This window comes from Alosa pseudoharengus, unplaced genomic scaffold, assembly GCF_046254945.1.
Source record: "Alosa pseudoharengus isolate Yale_2024_CS ecotype anadromous, Long Island Sound unplaced genomic scaffold, YU_APseudo_1.1 YU_APseudo_1.1_scf_12, whole genome shotgun sequence".
Taxonomy (NCBI): Eukaryota; Metazoa; Chordata; class Actinopteri; order Clupeiformes; family Clupeidae; genus Alosa; species Alosa pseudoharengus.
Window position 1 is genome coordinate 32035585 of NW_027468587.1, and position 20849 is coordinate 32056433.

Genomic DNA, 20849 nt, shown 5'->3' on the forward strand with positions numbered 1-20849 from the left:
TCTAAACAGTAAACAGCAACTGTGTGAAAAAGTACCACATAAAACAAAGTAAATATGACAAATATGATGTAAATAAAACACCAAGAATAACTTTCTGTAGTACACAACTTGTTTATAACTTGTATGGCTTGCTTGAAATTTTATTTTCCTAAAATAAAATGAAACCGCCCAGAGGATCTCTCAGCAGCACAGGGAGAGTTAACTCCACAATGACATCACTGCACTGCCTTCTGGCTCCATCCTGCCCCGCCCATCCACACGCTCCATCTCCATCCCCAGGGTCCCTCCCCCGACCCTCCTCCACCCACCCCCCCTCCTCACGCCGTTCTAGAGAGAAAGGAGTGTCTCTGAATGGGTCACTCTAGCTGGGGCGCTCAACCTCTTGGCATGATCTGACCCCTCTTGCCACTGTCCTGCTGAAAGACAGACTTCACATACTGAGGACGACCGGATAAGAGACCAGAGAGGAAGCAGACCGGTACTCTCTCTCTCTTTCATTCTCTCTCTCCGTCTGTCTTTCTTTCTCAGCTCTCTACATCACTCTACCTCCTGCACCACCTCTGAGCCGCAAGCATGGAGATCCCCATCGGCGTTCACCCACCCCAGAGCTACACGTGCCTGGGCCAGGAGAAGCACCAGATGCTGGACCTGAACAGGCGCCTGGAGTCCTACTTGGGCCGGGTCCAGTACCTGGAGATGGAGAACCACGTCCTGCGGGAGGAGATCCAGACGCTGAGGAGCGGCCAAGAGCCGCGGGCACAGCAGCGGAGAGCCCTGGAGGCGGCGCTGCAGGAGGCCAGGGAGGAGCTGCAGCGTGCCTGGACGGAGAAGGACAAGCTGGACGTGCAGATGGGCAACCTGAGCGAGGAGCTGCAGGCGGTGGAGCGCCAGAGGCGGAAGGTGGCGGCCGCCCGTGTCGAGGCCCAGGGCCGCCTGGCGGAGAGTCGGAGGGAGCTGGAGGACGAGCGCAGGGCGCAGATCTGGCTCAAGGACACGGCGACCCAGCTGGAGAACGAGCTGCACTTCCAGACGCAGGTCCACCAGGAGGACGTCTCGGCCATGAAGGCCTCGCTGGCTCAGGCCAGGCCTTTGCAGCTGGCTCCAGCGCACGCCCACACCCACGCACCGAGCGCGTGCGACCTGGGCATGGAGTACTCGCAGCAGGCGGCCCAGGCGTGGAGAGCGGCGTCGGAGGCGTACGAGAGGCAGGCACAGCGGCTGGAGGAGTCCCTGGGCCAGGCCAAGGCCCGTCTGAGCCACATCTCGCAAGAGAGGAGGGAGAACCAGATGAAGCTCCAGAGCCTGACCAAGGACCTGGAGGCGGCCCGCGCCAAGAAAGACATGCTGGAGAGGAGAGTGACCCATGAGAGGGACAGACAGAGCCAGGACATCACTCAGCTCCAGGTGAGGGGGACACGGGTCGCACCTGTCCCAAGAAACACCCATGCTTCTGGGAGCGTACAATTTGCGTAATGGAGCACTGGGAAAGATTGCCTGTATGTAAAATCTAGAGGGCAATATCTCAAATAAGCTAATAGTTTGGGGCACGTACAGGACATTTCATGTTATCAAAACACAAAAAAATAATGTGAGCTTTTTCAGTTACATAAACTAAGGCTTTAATTAGTGACTTAACTTAATTCTGAAACCTAAGTAGATTATGTTCTGGGATACTGCCTCAAAAGGTCTATTGTTCTGACTCAGACACCATTCTCTCTCACTGATGATGAGTAACCACATGTGTATGTGGTCTGAATATTTACAGGCTTTGGCCAGTTAGAAAAAGAGCAATCTACCAACTTGTGAGACATGACATTTTGGAAAATAAATTCTACAAACAACATGAATTCATATGAATGATGGGAAAGTTCCATTATAAACCTGATTACATTGCTATGGGTAATGATTATTTTAAGAAACCATACAGCATCCAATAATAATGACAGGATTTCCTGTCACTGTGCAATGAAATAAGTGATGAATGAGAGCCAGAAAAACAGCGTAAATTCCTTTTGGGTCAAAAAACATTGCATGACAAAATGAATAATGCAAATTGAAGTAAACATTAATGTAATACCTAATTAACAGGCTTTTGAAGCTTTGCTTTTCACAGTGATACATTTGTTTGTACTTTGTATTGTCAGCTTCCAGTTATGTGTTTGTTTGTTGATAGTTTTACAGAAGTGTCTAACACTTGGAATGAAATGCACTTCACTTGGCTAAAGGCTTAAGTGCTCTTCATGTGGAGCCTGTATGATCTGCGACGCTAAGATATCATAATTTCAAAAGATAAAAAATCCAAATCAAAGTGAGAATGTGTTTGAAGGTGGGCCAGTGATCTACTGAGACCTAACAACTAACTGCTGCTCGGAGGAGGCTGGTCTTGTTTCGCTGAGGTCACTTTAGGTCATCAGGGCTCATGTGGGGGAAGAGGACTACAGGGAAAGTCACAGCAGAACCTCACTCAATGACAAAAAAAGACAAATACTTTCACTCCATTTCTATTCGGTCATATTTAACATCTTCACATTGTTCCATTTTTCTTCATTGCCAGTAAACTCAACAAGTTTTGCTAATTGAAAGTGGTGTTATGCCACTGAAACTCTGCCACATGACTGAACTGGTACAGTGATCTCTACTGTGAAGCTTTTATCTTCCGTTGAGAGAGTTAAAAAAATCACATCAACCAAATGAAATGCAGCTCAGCAGTGTAAATATGACCATGGCTTTAGAACTGCTCTGAGGTCTGTGGTAGGTCAAACAGAGGCAGTCATCCTGGGTCTTTCTGAGCAGCGCTGAATAGCAGAGCTAAATCACTTTCCATTTTCTGTTGGGTCTACATTCATCTACCTTGTCTGTATAGAGGTACAACTTTGTATAACTTTGCCATTTGGCCTGTGTGTCTCAGGTCCATGTGGAAGCGCTGGAGGAGGAGAAGACAAGCCTCACGGTGCAGATTGATGACCTCATCATGGAGAGCCGGACCCTGCTGCAGCTGAAAATGTCTTTGGGGCTGGAGGTTGCCACTTACAGGTGCTTTCCTTTTCTCCAAGCGAGTCTGCTTTCAGTGACAACTCCTTTTTCTCACCAGTGTGTCAAAAGAGGCTTTGTGAATTTCATACTCAAAACAGAAAACACCCACAAAAGATCCATAATTCCTCTCAATTATCCTCCTCTTCTGTCACCTGCCCTCCACATTAGTTAGGTTTGCCCTTCTACTATTGATGATTGATTCAACTCCGTCATGCAAGCGTTTCTCCACTGCTCCATTGAGAGGCTGTCAGAAAGATAGATTGGTCTGAAAGATCGAGGAGGAATAGTGTGGATTGCCGTAGCGATAGTGGGTCAATACCCTTGAAAGAGGGGGTCTCAGCTTTCAGGCCGAGGGGTAACTTTAGATCAGCATGACCCCCGGTGCCTCCGCATCCCACCCCAGCAGCTAGGGAGCTCGGGGAGTCTAGAGTGACGGGGGTGGGTGGGGGGGTTTGGGCAGATGGAGGTCGAGTCTCGGCATCCCCGCCGCATCCCTGCTATATGGATCAAAGGTTCATCTTTCGCATCATTTCTGTAAGGAGCAGATTTCATACTGCTTCAAATGTTTCATCAGGTTTCATCAAACACTAAGTAGACTTGTGTCTGTCTGTGCCTCAAATGTTTCATCAGGTTTCATCAAACACTAAGTAGACTTGTGTCTGTCTGTGCCTCTGCGTGTTTATGTGTTGGTGTGTGGGAATGGGAATTTGTGTGTGTGTCTGTCGTCTGTGTGTGTGTGTGTGTGTCGGAATGTGCCGAACGGGGAACGCAACATCTGTGCATGACTTATTAGTACTGCTTGCTACTGCTTGGACCCGACAGCATGTGTGGGTATGTGTGTGCAATGTGTGTGTGTGTGAGTATTTCAGTGAAAGGCCAAGCAGACGGTAGCATGTATAAAAGAAGGCTGTTGCGTTAGCCTGCGTGCTGCAGATGGTCTGACAATGACAAAAGTGTCGTCCTATTTCCATAACAAGAGTGTGCAATCTACCCCTGTTGTCAAAGTGGAACAAAAAGCACGGCCTCACCCGCTCTCAAAAAGTGTGTCTGAATAGATGCTGGACACTTCGCCTCTTGCCAGGGAAATTCCCCTCAGTTGTTATGTTATTGCCGTAATTCAAATTGTTCTGAGGAAAAAAAGTTAATTTAATCTCAACTTTGTAAAGTCTCCTGAAGATGACCGCAGACTCCAAAAACTAATGTCTGTCTTGTTTTTTGTGTGTGTTTTTCAGAACTTTATTAGATGGTGAAAACCAACGAGTCAATGACCCTTCCAGAAACAAACACGCCATCCAGACAGTCTTCTACACAGGTATTTTTTAAATCTTTTTTTTGTTTGTTTGCTAAACACACCAGATTTCAAAGCACTTAATTGAATCTCTGAAAAGAAGCGGCTGTGCGTCCTTCTGCCCCTATTCATTTGAACCACGCTGAATAATTTACATCAGACTGGCTCTTTGGAGACCTAGTTTCATAACCTCATTATGGACTAATGGGTTGGGGAGGCTTACATGCTAGCTGCACATTAAACCTGGAAACTCAAGCTGCCCTACTCAGTCCCCAATGGTCTGTTGTCCAATCCCTCTGCCTGCCAGTAACGTAGACTAGAGCTGAGGAAATGATGTAATCAATATGGGCTCCATTACAGCAAGTGCTGGGCTTGAGGACTGGGTATCCTGATAAGACCTTTGGGAGAGGGGTCCAGAGAGGGTCAGTCTGGCTAATTTCAGAGGAGACATTTGATTGGTTCTGGAGGTTATAGTGTTATAGATTGCTGAGGTTTATTGTGGGCAGGAAATGGGTGCTAATCAGGCTTCAGTGCTAGTGAATTACAGGTTGAGATGAAGGTGCAGAAATGAATCCTAACCCACCAGTCTAGCCGATGTGCTGTTTCCAGGGGCCATAATGGCTAAAGAGCTGGGTTAGCATGTAATAGCCAGAAAAGCTGTGGGTTTGAGTTCCAGCTGCCACCACTGTGCCTCTGACTAAGGCTAACTCTGAGTTGCAATGGGACAACTGGTCCTTGTAATAAATGACAATAGTTGCTTTGGATAGAAATGCCAGCCAAATGAGAAAGTAAGTTTCCAGGGGTAATTTCTGAATTTCACATAGTAAAAAAAAACTAACCAGTTCGTAAGTACAAATTGCTTTAACAATCTTTTATCATATTTAAAGATGGATTCCCAAGTCGTCAGGAGCTGAAGCAGACCCTTCCAAAAACAGCTTTCTCCAGCCACACAAGCAAACCTTCCACCTCAGCCATGAGATCAAGCCTGCAACCTAAACCACCGCTGACATCAAGCACTCCTCTCTCAACCCCAAACTGTATTCGTTCTGCAGCCCCTGACCATTCCCCAGCTGCGCAGGAGGAGCAGGAGTCCAGGGCAGAGGACTGGTCCACGCTTAACACAGCCACTGAGGCGCTAAATGGCAAGGACTCTGTAGATCACTTCAGGCCTGAGGAGGTTTGTGAGGAGGTGAGGTATGCTGCAGCTTTCTCTGCTGCCTCTGCCACACCAAACACCCTTGCCATGGAAGAGTCCTTGGAGAGGTACATGACTGAGGAGACGACTGGGGTTAAAGATCAAGAGGTAGCCTCTGACATCCTTGTCGCAGATGACAGCATTATGTGTGATGAGATAATGGCTGTCCATGACCATGGTGTGCTCCAGGATTTCAGTGCACAGAGAGTGGATATGCACAACACATCACCAGCAACTGAACTGAGCACTGTTGATGCATGTGACACAGAAGGTGAGATGACTGATGATTTCTCTGAGTGGATCCAGTCACAACCTGAGCAGGAACCTCAACGCACATGGACAGAAAAAGATCCAATGACCAATGTGGAGAGGACCAAGAGGGCGGATGAACAGCCAGATGTTTCTGGACTGGACAGAGTGAATACAGTCACAGAGTTTGGTGGTTTTGAAGACTCAACTGAGCTGATCATTGAAGATTTTGATTGTGGTGAAGCAATAAGCAATGGTTTTGCAGATTTAGAGGAAAATAACTGCTTCTTTGACCCAGAAAGAGAGACCGATACGAGTCAGGCTTTGTCAGTAGAGAACATGGCTGATGGAAGTGAACAAATAAATGCATTAGAATGTAAGGCACAGGAAACAAAGAAAGTATTTGAAGAGGGCCAAGCTAATGACTTGTCACAGCAAGAGAAAGAAATGCAGGAGGAAAAAGTTGAAGAAGAACTGAGGAGTTTTGAGGATGGGAAAGATACAATGTTTACTGACAACAAAAAAATGGAAGGAGACATGGAAGACAAATGTAGAGATACAGAACAATACCAGCCAACAGAAAGAGGCTTTGAAGAGGATGTAGTTTCCATCCCACATAACAACTTCAGCATGGATTTTGAAGTAGATCCACTGCCCACACATCATGAGCAGGAACAAACCAGCCACAGTGAAGAGCATGCAGAGCTACATGAAGATGGCTGTCATGAGAGAGAGGAGGTGGAGAAGGAGGACTTTAATGAGAGAGAGGAGGTTGAGGAGAAAGAGGACTTCAGCGAGAAAAAGGAGGTGGAGGGTAAGGAGGACTTCAGTGAGAGAGAGGAGAAAGATGGTGAGGAACTAGACGACTCTCCAAACGTGTCCATGTCATGGAAGACAGACCCAGGGGATTTTGACAGTTACGCTCTGGACAACACGCTCACCGACACTCGACCCCTCATCCGGTACAAAAGCGATGACACTGACGTAAACACCCAGGCCTCCCACATGGGCGTGAGCGACTCCAGCGACAGCGAAGATGATCGCCAGGCAGGGGCTGAATACCGGGGTGTCACCAAGTGCAAAAGGTTTGACACCATGGAGGACTTGTCTGAGGAGCCAGAGGTAGAGGCCATGGGTGAGGTGGGGATCAATGAACCCTCTCCTGTGATTGATGCTCTGTCAGAAAACCACTACATAGCTCTCCAAGAAGAGTATGGTAATGCTAACTACGAGAGCATGATTGTTGACCCAATGAGGGAGATGAATGAGAAGAAGACTGAAATTGGAGAGGATCATTCAAGGAGTGATGCCATGGAGGCAGATAAAGATTTAAAAAACGTTGAGGACACAGGGAAGGACAAGGAGAGACAGGAGGATATAGAATTGATGCACAAGGATCAGGCTGAGAACACTCAAGCACACATTTTACCTGAGGACTTCCCAGAAGACACTATGGAGAGATTGGTTGACATGCAGCCCCAAACTGAACAGTATTTTAAGGAAGAAGTTGTCATTGAGACTATTAGTCAGGGAGAGACAACTGATGACCTGCCAAAACCTGAAGACCCGAAAACACAGTCCTCTACCGTTGTTGAGCAACCTGCACTAACAGAAAACACATTTTGTACATCACATGAGGCAGCAGAATTTGAAACCGAACCCTTAGAGGGCAGTTTTACAGAAAAGAACACGGAGAGTCTGGTTGACATGCCCCCTCAAACTGAACAGTTTTTAAAGAAAGAAGTTGTAACTGAGACTAGTCAGGGAGAGACAACTGATGACCTGCCAAAACCTGAAGTCCTGACAACACAGTCTTCTTATGTTGAGCCACTTGCACTAACTCAAAACATCTTAGGTACATTACATGAAGCAGCAGCATTTTCAAACAAACCCTCAGAGGGCAGTTTTACAGAAGAGACTATGGAGAGTCTGGTTGACATGCCCCCTCAAACTGAACAGTTTTTAAAAAAAGAAGTTGTAACTGAGACTGTTAGTCAGGGAGATACAATTGACGACCTGCCAACACATTTTTCTCCTTATTTTGAGCCACTTGAACTAACTCAAAACATCTTAGGTGCATTACATGATGCAGGAGAATTTGAAACCAAACCTTCAGAGGGCAGATTTACAGAGAAAGGAACCATTTACAATAGCATGGACAAAACAGATGAGGAGGATTGGCAGGAACTCTCCATGCTGACTCACGCAGATGCCACCAGCAATCTCTCCCTGAGCAGTGAGCCTGCCAGCAGGCTGGGAAGCCAGCCTCAAGCTGCCCACTCCGGTGATGTTGATGATGAAGAAAAAGAAGATGAATCCCACTCCTCAGAGGAAGAGTCGCCTAATGCCAGCCAATGCCCATCTCCTGGCGCCTTTGCCAAGCCACTCAAGACACATCCGACACTTGAAGAAGCCTCTGAAAATCTCTCTGGAGCCCCATTTGAAGCATTTGGTGATGATACACTTGGAGTCCCTGAGTGTTTCACAGAGCAAGGCTATCCCCATGAGGATGAGTGGGAGGTTTTGAACACTTCCTCCAAAAGCCAAGGCGCAGACAACCCAAAAGAATCTGAATCTGAATCCTTCAATCTTTTGGAAGAAAACAACTCCCCATTCACAGAGGCCTATGCCAAGCAAACGGCTGAGTGTGTCGACATATTTCAAGATGGCAAAGTAGACGAGCCATCTAAAAGCAACGGGAAAGACAACCTCCACAGTTTCTTCAGCACCAACATGGAGGAAGACTTCTGGGGCTCCACTCCACAGATGGCGGCCACCTTCAACCCAGAGGAGGCTAACCAGGAACAACATCACAGCGTCACCTTTCAAACCAGTCAGCACCTGAGGTTCGAGGAGGCCTGGGGATCTCCCAAAGACCATCGAGATGTCGACGGGAGTGCTGAGAAGTCCACCCTCTTGTCTTCAATGCCATTATTTGGGATGGAGGAAGGACATTCCCAGATAAAGACCATGCTTGGAAGAGGGGGAGAGCAAGTTGCAGCCACCCAGTCAGATGACTCAGTTGATGAAGGCGACTCGTGGTCTTCTGGGGAGGAGTAGAATGATGGGACACCAATAATTTAATTGAGACTAATTATGTTAATTATGATAATTAAAAGATACCACTAAGCAAAAACACATGAATGCTATTTTGTGTTTGATGTTCTGATATGAATTAAAAGGGGGATGTTAAAAACTTCAATAGTACCTGGAGGAAGACCAAAGCCACCAGGCAGTGTAATCTACAACCCCTGTTTGTCTCAGAGTTTAACACACTATGAACCTTTCTACGGCTCTGTTTGAAACGGAAGGCAGAGGCTCGCTGCCTCCCTCCCTAAATAGAAAGCTGTCTCACTAGACATGACTTTGGATTGAATGCATCTTTTATGAATAAGTGTAGCACTCTAGAATCTTTGGTTAACACTTCGGTATGACGTTAGCAAAAGCCTGAACGTTAAACTAAACTAGCTTGCAGAAGCTAGTAGGCTAACGGTAGAAAGTACTTTGACAGGCGGCACATATATCGGACCAGACGCTATTAATGGTTACAACAATGGTATAATCAGATTATATAAGTAAATCAAGTATTTCATAACATAAATACAAAACAAGGTTGTCATCCCTTTCTGCCCATAATAGAACTGAAACTTGAACATTGACATTGTAAGTTGATTTAGATGCAATGAACAATGAGGTGTTTTGTTGTAACCCAAGAGATTTTACTTGAGTACTTGACTGATGTAATGTCTTCACTGCACCATAGGAAACACAATGAGTCACCCCTGAACACAGTTTCTTCACAGAACTAAATTCCCAATTAGAGACATACCGGGTTAGTGCAAAAAAAGATATATTAAGCCACTCATCTGTGTATTTTTTGTCTTATTATTACTAATTACCAAACATACTGGCACATTTCATTGCTGCGCTGCAGTCATCAGCTTTAATGACTAATTATTTGTAATGAACTATCTGGATAATAAAGTTGGCACAGATGCTATGGAGTACTGTGATTAACTATGAAGTACATGGGATTGTGATAATAAAGCCAGAGTTGTGGAATTTCAAAAAGAAAAGACAAAATAAACAATATGAGGACTGACTGCTATATTAATACAGGCCTACACAGAATTCAGAAACAAATGGAGGAAAACTGTAAACTTGAGGCAATACATAATGATGCAAATAAAGTGAGCAGTCAAGTTTGAACAGAGGATGAATATGAGAAACAGAGAAATCAGTTCATGTTGGACAAACAGTAAAAACAAAATCCCAGTTCAAATGTAGTCCATGAGGCACCTACAGGAAGACTTTGATTTTGAAGTGCTGTTAGCTTAGCGCAGACAGTCTGAGGCAATGTGGGAGGCCTGTGTGAGAGCTGACACAGATCACAGTGAGCCCCCCCCACAGATGCTTACTTAACACAGAACTTACACCCTCTAGGAGAGAGCAGGCGATGAGAGAATAATAGAGATGGAGAGAGAGATGGAGAGTGATGAGGAGAGAAAAGGCTTGGGGAGAGCAGCAATTGCTCTTTAGAGATAAATATTTGAGTTTTCTGTTAGATTTGAGGGTGTTAAAGAGAGAGCGCATACGATAGGATGGAGTGGAAAAAACACAACCAGGAATAACGCATGATTTCAACTCCCTTCATTCCCCTCACTTCCCTTTCCTCCCTTTATCTCTCGGCTTGTGTGAATGTCATGAACAATGGCGGCCATTATAAAGCAGCTCCCAGATCTCTGCCCAAATTCCTCTTGCACACACTCAATGGCTGGTGGTGGTGTGTCATGCTCGCAGCAGCCAGTGCAACAACAGCAGGCCATTTCAGAGCTCATTCAAACGGGAGGGGGGGGGGGGGCTCTAATGGAATTAGCTTAGCCTCCTTCTTGTCCACAGACGCCGCTGTGCTTATTAAGTTTCTTTAACCCCCACCCCTAAATAAAAGTGTCCTTGTTGTCTGGATCGCCATGACTACCACTCAAAATTACGTGTCCCCGATGCGATAACATTGCAGTCAATTGCAGCAGAGGCACTGGTTTAAAATAGTCACAAAGGCTTTCTAGTCATGATTTACAGTGTGTTTCCACCTGCCCCCCCAACACTTCTCCCCGCTGCCACACACAACAAAGCCTGGTCTTGTGATGCCTTGCCCCCGGGAGCACCTGTTATCTCGGGGGAATAGAGTCACTTCCCCTGTTGGCCTGCCAATGACGAATAACCAGGCGCACTCCAGGCTGATGCAAGGGACCGCAACAGCCCTGGTCACTAGCTTATATGCGGCCAATCTGGCTGTGACTAGAAAGGGGGCCATTTCAAGACTCACAGGACCATGACAAGGCACAAAAGAGGCCTGAGGTCTGGGCCTGGGGGTGGGGATGACCATCACACCTCCCCCAAAAGCCATCTGCCTCCATTATCCCCTCGCTCACTGATTTACTCATGTCGGGACACTGAGTGATTGAATGTCCACAGAGCTAAAAATCTTTAGGCAGGCTGCGGACTCCACTGTCCATCCGTTGGTCACCATCCATCACTTTTATGCAATTTGTGCCATTCAACATGACTATTTTATTGCCGCTGTTACATCTTTGTTTATTTGATCTGACGTTAATATTGATTGGATGAAATTCCCTAGAGCTCGAGAAGACACCGGCTACTGAGTAGCCCTTGTGTGTGTTATTGAAACTGATCAAGGGTCAGTGTTAAAATGGAAACTACACTATTCAATCTCTCATGGAGCAGGAAACATGGAAAGTGTGTGCTGAGAAGTTCTCACTATACTTCTGCTGTTAGAAATTGTTTTAGCATTTGTTTTAACGATTATGATTTGATCTTGAGTTATTTAATCTGTCAGCAACACAGACAAATATTACACAACTTTTCTAATGTGTTAAATAATGAAGATAACAGCAACTTACAGAGCAATAGGAAAAGTGTATTTGTGTGTGTACTAGTCTCTGGGCAGAACAGAGATAGACAATGACTCAGATATCCTGTAACTCACAGCTGAGGTCAACACGACAGGATATCCCAAAGCAGTTGAGCTCCACTGCTGGCTGGAATGTTGACACGGTTGTCCAGCCAAGATATGGCACCATCACATTCTGTGTAGAAAAGCTGTGGATGGTAGCTATAAGACATAACAATCCAGCTGTTATTCTCTCATCACTTAGCGGTTAGCACTGCTACTGTCGGTTTTGAGTATGGATAGACTCCACAAGGTTTAAGTCAGTGAACTGAAGTGACTATGCAGAAAGGGAAAAGCCCAAGGCACTTGAGGTGAGGACACATTTAAGCCAACCGTCTGTGGGGGACAGAGCAGCTGACCCTCACAGCTGACACTGAGGTCAGACATCTGTTCAAGACAACGTCTCCCATAGCCACGTGCAAACAGCAGAAACACACATACATACACATACGCAAATCTCTCTCCTTCTATCCCTCTCTCTCTCTCTCACACACACACACACAAGATAGAAAGGGGGGGGGGTATAGTCAATAAATCATTATATTTCAATCATTAGTATTGACTCACTCAAGCGTCAGCTGGTAAAGGGCAACTCAGAACAAAAGTGATTGATTCACATTTTGCATACATTTTAAGTTGTGTAGGCCTAGATGGAAAAGATAATGGGTAAAATGGTACACACTATTGGTAATGCACGCTGTTGTGAGTCTTTAGGAAAGTTAGTGGTTCTGTGTTCAGCTTTTCTTATAGAGCATGCTTTAGGGGCAGTCGTGGCCTACTGGTTAGCGCTTCGGACTTGTAACCAGAGGGTTGCCGGTTTGAACCCCGACCAGTAGACACGGCTGAAGTGCCCTTGAGCAAAGCACCTAACCTCTCACTACTCCCCGAGCGCTGTTGTGGCAACTCACTGCGCCGGGATTAGTGTGTGCTTCATCTCACTGTGTGTTCACTCTGTGCTGAGTATGTTTCACTAATTCACGGATTGGGATAAATGCAGAGACCAAATTTTCCTTACAGGGACTTTTCAGGGAGCTGATATTTTACAAGGATTTGGTCATCTTCACAAGTTGCAAGCACACAGTAACATATGTGGCAAAACATATATAGATTATATATTTGTTAACCCATTGATTTGATACTCCTCAAATTCCTATGACTGAATTGGACTCTACACAAACAAGAAAGCTACAGTATAGCCACAAAGCCATAAATAAGCTCCATCTCTGCATGGCCTGTCTGTGGACTGCCATCTAGTGGTCTACACAATACAATGCATTTTAAGTCAGGACTGCAGAGGACCCAGGACCCCAGAGAAAATAAATAAATAACCTAAAACAAAATTAGCAGTCCTTTGGACTTGTAATACTTAACTTCGTCCTTTAGAATCAACAAGTTATTAAATTACTAAATACCAGAGTACCTTTATGGGGAGATAAATGTGTTAATCTTTTTAAAAAGAAATTGAGAAAAGTAAACAAATAAATCAACAACAAAACAGAGGCCATCTTTGTAGGTCAACTTGACTATTTAATATATAAAATACGGTAGAACATACGCAAAAGGGGAAGGGAATAAAGGACAAATGGATACTTTGGTACAATAACAAACACTCTTTTTGTAAAAGCAGTATAGAATTTGTAATAACATATCAGTGCATACTTTGTTTATGAAAATATACACAAATTGTATATCATTCTCCGAAAACAACAGATTTTTTTATACAACAAAACTCAAAAGCAGACTAGCCTAACACAATATATTAGCTATAATTTTCTTTTGAACTTTTTTCTTCAATTTCTATCCTAGGTTTGTGTGGTGTATATTCTTATTGATATTACATTTTCAGTTTATTTTGTATAACATGAATCATTCTTTGCTTGTTTAACGCCCATGCATCGACATCTTTGTGTCTGGTCTGAAATAAATTAAATGTGTCTTTGTACCAACTTACCTATGTGTTTTTATTTTACATTTGACTAGAAATTGCAGCATTGAACTGGTCATTATATTCAACTTCGGTTTGACCACTTCCCTCAATTACCAATAAGTACTAATATTACTACAATAGTTTTTTGTTTTCTTTAATAAATCGTGCAATATTAGTAACACCCCTTTGAAGAAAAAAGAAAAAACAAAACAAATTAAAACAAAAATATATTTATATAATATTTATATATAATAAAATAAAATAAAATTCAAATTCAAATAAAATAGGATGCCTAACCTACACAAAACCGCAGAAAATAAAAATTGCCTCTCTAAAATTAGCATTATTATTACCATCTGTGACGATAACAATAATGGTAATGATAATTATCATAACAACAATTATAGTAAAAACAGACAATAGAACTGTCACCAGCACAAATTAACACTAGAAAATGAGTGAGATTCTCTAAACATCATCATACATGGGGAATATGGGGAGTGGGGGGGCGCAAGTTAACTATTTACTTGACGATTGTCTTTCGTTTTGATTACAATGACTCCTACTGTAATTCTGAGATCCATGTCAGACCTATACATCATTACATATGCCAGAACAAGCAACCAGGTACATCAAGGCTTCGCTAAGCCTACAGATCCACAAATCTGTTTCACTTGTAGAAAACGGGACATCTTTTTTTCATGGCTTCATGGCTTGTGGCCTTTAAGCAGGAAACCATCCAGGAAACAACCCCCTCTCTTTTTTTGTTCAAAGCTCAGGATACAACAGTCTTTTAGTCAAAGGGTGCTCCAAACATACCAGAGTGATCGCTATGAGGACTCTCCCTATACCCCGTTGTCCGTGGCCGAGTCCTGCCCCCCACACTCACACACCTTCCAGATCACTTGTTTCTATGCACATGGGAATCAGACACACAAACACACACTGTTGGGGCCCTCTTGGATGAAAAGAGCAATGGCCACACTCCTGCAGGGCTCCCTAGTGTCTTCCTCTCACTGCCAGACTTTACCTGGGAACCACTGGTAGATGTGGCACAAGGTTATTCTTCATAACCTATAGCTGGCACCCTCTCTCTCTCTCTCTCTGTCTATATATGTATATAATTCTCGAAAGCCACCCTCTCCAATAAAAATGGTGGGAAATGGGGAGGATCTCTAAGACGCGGTGGCCCTCCCGTACAGCATGCGTCGAGATTTTAAGGCTTTGCTCCGAGCTGGCTCAGGTGGTCAAATGGGATTGGACACTGGAGGTCTTTGGAGGGATTACTGAGAAACGTCCTAGTGCTCTAACGAGAGAAAAAGGGGGCGAGATGTTTGGCGATGGTGGAGGTGGCGGAGGCGGTGTTGGCGAGCAGTGAGAGGGCCATGCCACGAGCATGGGAGATCACCAGGGGGTCCTGGCAGGTGCAGAAAAGAACAAGGCTCGGCATCTCGTTCAGCGTTCATGAATGGATGGATATGCATGGATGTTGAAGAAGCAAGAAAACAAGCCAACAAAACAAACATGCACAGAAAGACAAGTCCATTTCCAGCCAAAAGGATATTTGAACGAGAGAGAGAGCGAGAGAGAAAACATAAAACCATACACAACAGAGAAACTGGTTGCCAAAACGCGAGGCAGCTCCGTTACTAGGTCTCGACCCACGAGACCCCACTTCCAAAGCGATCCCCTGGGGTTCAATATGAAGCTGTCCGAAAATGACCTTTCTCTGCATCTCTCAGACCTGTAGACCCCTCTAGAGGTCTCTCAGGCACATGATTATGGCCATTAGCGATACAGTGGGACATTTGAACCTGTCTGGCAATTGAAGCCCAATGAACAACCCCAAGGTGTCTAAGCCATGGTCACCACCATCTTTAAATATCCTTCATCCATAAGTTCACTCAGAGAATATACAAATGCACCATAAAACAATTTGTGTACATCTTTTAAATAATCATTAGACATAATATATAGATTTTTTTCTGTTCAGAATTGCACACTTGCAACACGTGTCAAGTAAGTCTAATCTAGATAAGTACAAGGTTCAATTTTACAAAGGTGACTTGCTATGTTTTTTTGTTTCTTTTTTCCACTTTTTTTTTCCAAAACTGCAATCCTCTGCTAACAAGATGACAAGTGCAATACAGGCTTGAATGCGTGAAGATGGATTCTCCTTCCCTGAAGTCAACGGCATGGGTACAAAAAATGGACTAGGCTGAAGGATGTTTTTAGCAGTAGAAAGAAAAAAAAAACAATCTCAATCAGTTAATAAAAAAGCACTCAATCACCTAAAACAGGATGTGGACCTCTAAAGTCAGGTGCCTTAGCAGGGCTACTGCCCAGTTGGTATAAACCAATGAAGCATGGAGCTCATTATGGGGGTCTGTGTAGGTCTTTCTATGAAGAAACATACTGCAACACCTGCGAACTGCGAAACAAGGAGTGGCAAGTGTGTTTGAGAGTGTGTGGTTCTGGACTAAGGGGGCGAGCTAAGGGTCATGGAAAGAGGTCTCTCAGGTTGGGAGGGGGAGGAGGAGGAGGTAGGAGGGAAGTGTGAATGGCCCTACCATTTTTACGGTAGACACACCTGGCTTGGGGTGGTGTTGGTTGGGGTAGATTCTAAAGTGCGCTGCTCTATCAGAATAATAACAATATCAATAAATTGTAGAAAAAACACCCGAAACAGTCCAACACACAACACACAAGGAGAGAGAGAGAAAAAGATCCCCGGCTCTGTCCCTTTCTGCCCTCCAGCCCTCTTGCTTGCCACGTCACATTTTATGTACATATAAGCCATAGAGTCCTGTTCTGCTGTTGAAACGGTCACTCGGTAACAACTTACGAGTGCATACAGGCTATGCACGCTTCCTGTCCTTTTGCCACTTCTGCAGCGTCAATTTGTTTTTACCATCCCATGCAAAAGATACAAATTAGAGAAGGAAGGAAGGAAAGCAAGTGCAGTTGCCTTGGTGTCTACCAGATGCCAGTGAGAGGTGACACTGCTGCTCACCCCTGGAGAATCTCATCTACAGTATGCTGTGTGCGGACACTCAGAAGCAATACTGAAATCAAACGCTGTTATGTACATGGGCTCTTCTTTACGGGTTTCTTCCTCGGCCATCAGCGAGCCTTACGATGACTCAAGGTGCTTTTATACATCTATCTGGCTTCTTTAAAAAACACAAAGAATACTTATTTGATAAAAAAAAAAGACTCCTTTCTCTTGAATTAAAAAGACTGTCCATCAAATAGTATATCAACGTTTGTGTCAGGCTGCTACTAGCGTAAACCAGTGGGGAGTGAGGATAACATCGTCATTCAGGATCTTTTGCATCTTTCAGAACAATTAAAAAGCGCACCCTGCCTCTAGTGATGTGTGTATGAGTATGTACTGTATATGTATATGTGTGTGTGCTTGTATGCGTTTTTGTTTCAATGTCATTGTCCACACTTTCTGTTCAACCAGGGCTACATTTTCACTAAATGACACATTATCTCTATAAAATGGTGGAAACCGAAAATGCCATGTTTTCTTGGTAAGTACAAGCAAATAAAAATCACTCCCCCCAAACACACAAGGGAGCATACACACACACACCAAACAGGATAGGGTGCCGATCACAGAACAAAAGTCAATAAAGATCATTTTAAAAAACGCAAAACAACATTCAAAAGAGAAGGAGAAAAAGAGAGAGAGAAAACAAAAATGAGATCAAAATAAATATTTGGCTGAGGTTCATTTACCTAAAGACCAAGTGTCAATTCCATCCAGCTGAAAGCTGCAGCATTTTATAGTCAGACACTCAGGAAACACACATGCAAGTGCGTGGGTGCACACACACACACACACACACACACACACACACACACACACACACACACACACACACACACATACACACACGCCGCAGCCTCGGTGGCTAGCAACGCTCTGTCGGTTCTTCAGCTCGGGGTCTAGCTCCCACAGTTCATGGCGTGTGGCGTATCCGTGGTTACAGAATCTGTTCGGTTCTGTCGTGCGGGCTTCTTTCAGCCCATTCCCTGATAGAGGACTCCTCTACCTCACACAAGGTAGACTCTAGGTGATGATGGAACAGCCTTTTTTTACCGCAAGCTGCCAAACAAACTAACACACAAACAAAGTCCCATAACTTCAAAGCCAATTTTCTGGCTTGTTTTTTTTTTTTTTTTTTTTTTTAAAGGATCCTGAAATTTCACAGAAGAGTCTGTTCTGTGGATGTGGGCTCCTCAAGCACTACTCAATGTAGTCCTGAAAAACATGGCGTATGGGGAAACAGCAACAAAGTCAGTCACATCCTGCCAAGAAAAAAGGTCACGGAGAGCGAATGTCACCGATCCCTCTCCATACACTCTCAGTGAGCTGCAGCAGGCAAAACACAACACTAAAGAATCAGTTTTTGTTGTGTCCTTGCTTCCATTTGCTGTTTTTGTCTTTTTTTGTGTTTTATTTGTTTTGTTTTGCTTTGTTTCTCACAACAGAACAGAACAGAACAGAACAGAACAGTCAGATTCAAGAAAAAGATACCAATTCACTGCAAAGAAGTCATCAGGACTTGTGACGTACAAGCTGTACAGAAGCCAGTGCAGTCCCCTCGCTTTCCCATGCACCTCCCTACACTTGCCCCAGACCCATTCCAAACACAACAAATAGAAGCCAAGTTACAGAACAAAACGAAAATCACTAATTCTCCCCGAATCGCTTGTATGTCAATCAACAGCCTATACTGACATGTATATATATAATTATTTTTATAATATATATATCTCCCTGGTTTGGCGACTGTCCGCGACGGGCTCTGTATGTATATGAACTGTATACATTATGTGCATACATCAATGCATATGTGTATTTGTGTGAGCTAGAGACAGAGAGAGTGCGAGAGTGTGTGTCTGTCGCATGCACGGGCATGCATGGGTGTTTCAGTGTGACCACGAAGGGTAAACTTGAGTTGGGAGGGCGATGTCAGAGTGAGTGCTCGGTACGTCCCAAAGGTTGTTCAGCTGTGTGTATGAGTGAGTGTGTGTGTGTGTGTGTGTGTGTGTGTGTGTGTGAGGGGGGGGGGGGACTAGGGGGTTGACAAAGGGCAATGCCTTTTGCGGTGGTGTGAGTGATCAACTGACTGCATGGGTGTGTTCTAATGATGTTGCTATGTGTGAGCGTGTGAGTGTGTGTCTGCGCACGTGTGCGTGCCTGGGAAGGAGGGTGAATAAGAGTGTGTGTGTGTGTGTGTGTGTGTGTGTGTGTGTGAGTGAGAGAGAGCGTGTGAGCTGAGCAGGACAGGGCGAAAGAAGATTTATGTGACCCAGGTGTCCAGTCTCATGCGCTTGACGTTGGCCCCCTGCTCCGACTGATCAGCAGACCCCGCCGCTCCCGCCGCCTCGCCCGAGGGCCTCAGGAGCCCCATGGTGGTGGCGAAGTCCGGGGGCCTCGGCTGACCCCCGTCGTCGCGGTCGCTGCCCTCGTACGAGCTGCCGTTGCTGCTCAGGCTGTCGACGGGCGAGCGGCCGGTGGGCTCCAGGCGCAGCGCCCCGGGGTACTGACCCAGGCCGCCTACTGCGCCTCCACCCGCCCCGGCTGCCGCCAGCCCCTGACCGCCTGCGGAGGACAAGGACGAGGGCGTGCTGCGGTCCCGGTTGGGAGACACGGGCTCCGACTTGATGCTCACGTTGGGGTTAGTGTTGACGGTCAGCGTGGCGCCCTGAGGTATGGCACCCACATTCCTGCAGAGGGCGCAAGAGGCAGACACGGGCAGACGGGTCAGTGCATGTCTGGACAGGCACGCAACAACTTTAGCCAAATAAAGGAGAAAAAGGGAACAAGAGAAAGAGAAAGAGAGCCAGAGTGACACTATTAGAGAGGGAGAGAGAGAAAGAGAGAGAGAGAGAGAGCAAGAGAGAGAGAGAGAGAGAGAGAGCGAGAGAGAGAGAGAGAGACTAGGCTTACAATGAAGACAAAAAAGGCCATGGAAACAGGTTAACGGCATTTCAGACGACACACTGACAGTGATGGAGTAAACAACGAGTATTATGTGGCTGCAGGGCTGTGCAGCCTCAGTCCCACACAACTGACAGGCTTATTACACTTTGGCAGTCCGTCTCAGGACTCAGGGGAAACAAGGAAAAGACAAACCAACGACCAGCACAAACAAAACAAGCTGACGACAAGTCAACAGCAGCGCGAGAGTTTCACCACAAGACTGAGAGACGCGATGCTCTCCCGCCAAAAGACACACGGAGCGAGAGAACACACACACACACACACACACAGGTGCGCGCGCGCACACACGCACGCACGCACGCACGCACACAAAACACACACACACACACACACTCACACACACAAAAAACACATAACTTGAATGTGAGGCCACACAAAAGCACGCCGTCCAGAAGCCATGCAGTCTGGTCCCCGTCTCCTCACACACAGCATGCTCTATGTGTAACCTGTCTTCCTCTTCACAACAAAACAAAAACAAGTAGCCTTCCTTTCTTATCTGATTTCAGTGTTTTTCCGTGAGCCACATGCATGTAGCAGTCTGCTGTCCCAAATACAGTGCCATGCTCTCCATCTCTCCCTCCCTTCCTCTCTTTTTCTTTCCTCGCTGGTAAACTGGACACCTCTGTGTGCTAGTTATTGCAGGAGACGGGCCTGCCTTACAGAGCTGTCCAGGTAGATGGATTGGGGTGGCACTGAGGGGAGCCTCGTGCTATTCTGAGGAGGGAGAGAATCTTTTCCCACCCCCCTTTTTGGCCAATTCAGCAAATCCTGTGACAGAGATAAAGACCAGCTTTCACAGTGGAGCCGAATGTGCTAAGGACCAGCCAGAAGCAAAGAGAGAGAGAGAGAGAAAGAGAGAGAGAGAGAGGCATGGAGAAAAAAAGAGATACAGATGTGGGAATACAGTACCAGCTGAACCCATCATCTCTGCCCAGCAGTAAGCTTGCCTGTGAAGTCACACTGCAGAGGGGGGAGAAATAAGCTTGTTGGAACACAAGGCCACCACATGCTAAAGGCTATTTAAGACCAAAGGGCTACGCTTACACTGGGCTAACACAGTTGCGCTAAAAGCTAGCTTCACTGACCACACTTAACATTTAGCATTAAGCTAACCTGGCCGCTGGGCTTACATGAGTAAAGACTGCTAGTCAAATGACAAAACAA

General features: G+C 45.5%; 2 protein-coding genes across 11 annotated transcripts in view; one reads left to right on the forward strand and one right to left on the reverse strand.

The window, feature by feature from the left end:
* The first annotated feature begins 377 nt into the window (after positions 1-377).
* nes (nestin) lies at positions 378-8898 on the forward strand. Its single transcript, XM_076280862.1, has 4 exons — positions 378-1404; positions 2909-3033; positions 4266-4345; positions 5209-8898. Exons 1-4 carry the CDS (start codon positions 574-576, stop codon positions 8823-8825), a joined length of 4653 nt encoding a protein of 1550 aa, XP_076136977.1. The 5' UTR covers positions 378-573; the 3' UTR covers positions 8826-8898.
* An 8940-nt stretch (positions 8899-17838) lies between these two features.
* The window catches only part of mef2d (myocyte enhancer factor 2d), a 54940-nt gene continuing 51929 nt past the window's right edge, over positions 17839-20849 (reverse strand). For 6 of the 10 annotated variants that reach the window (XM_076280867.1, XM_076280866.1, XM_076280869.1 and 3 more), the window contains 2 exons: positions 20595-20645; positions 17839-19408 (listed from right to left, as the gene is read on the reverse strand). In XM_076280867.1, the coding sequence (XP_076136982.1) occupies positions 18982-19408; positions 20595-20645 (478 nt within the window). In that variant the 3' untranslated portion in view covers positions 17839-18981. The remainder of the gene's footprint in view (positions 19409-20594; positions 20646-20849) is intronic. The other 4 variants (XM_076280870.1, XM_076280868.1, XM_076280873.1 and 1 more) reach the window with 1 other exon arrangement.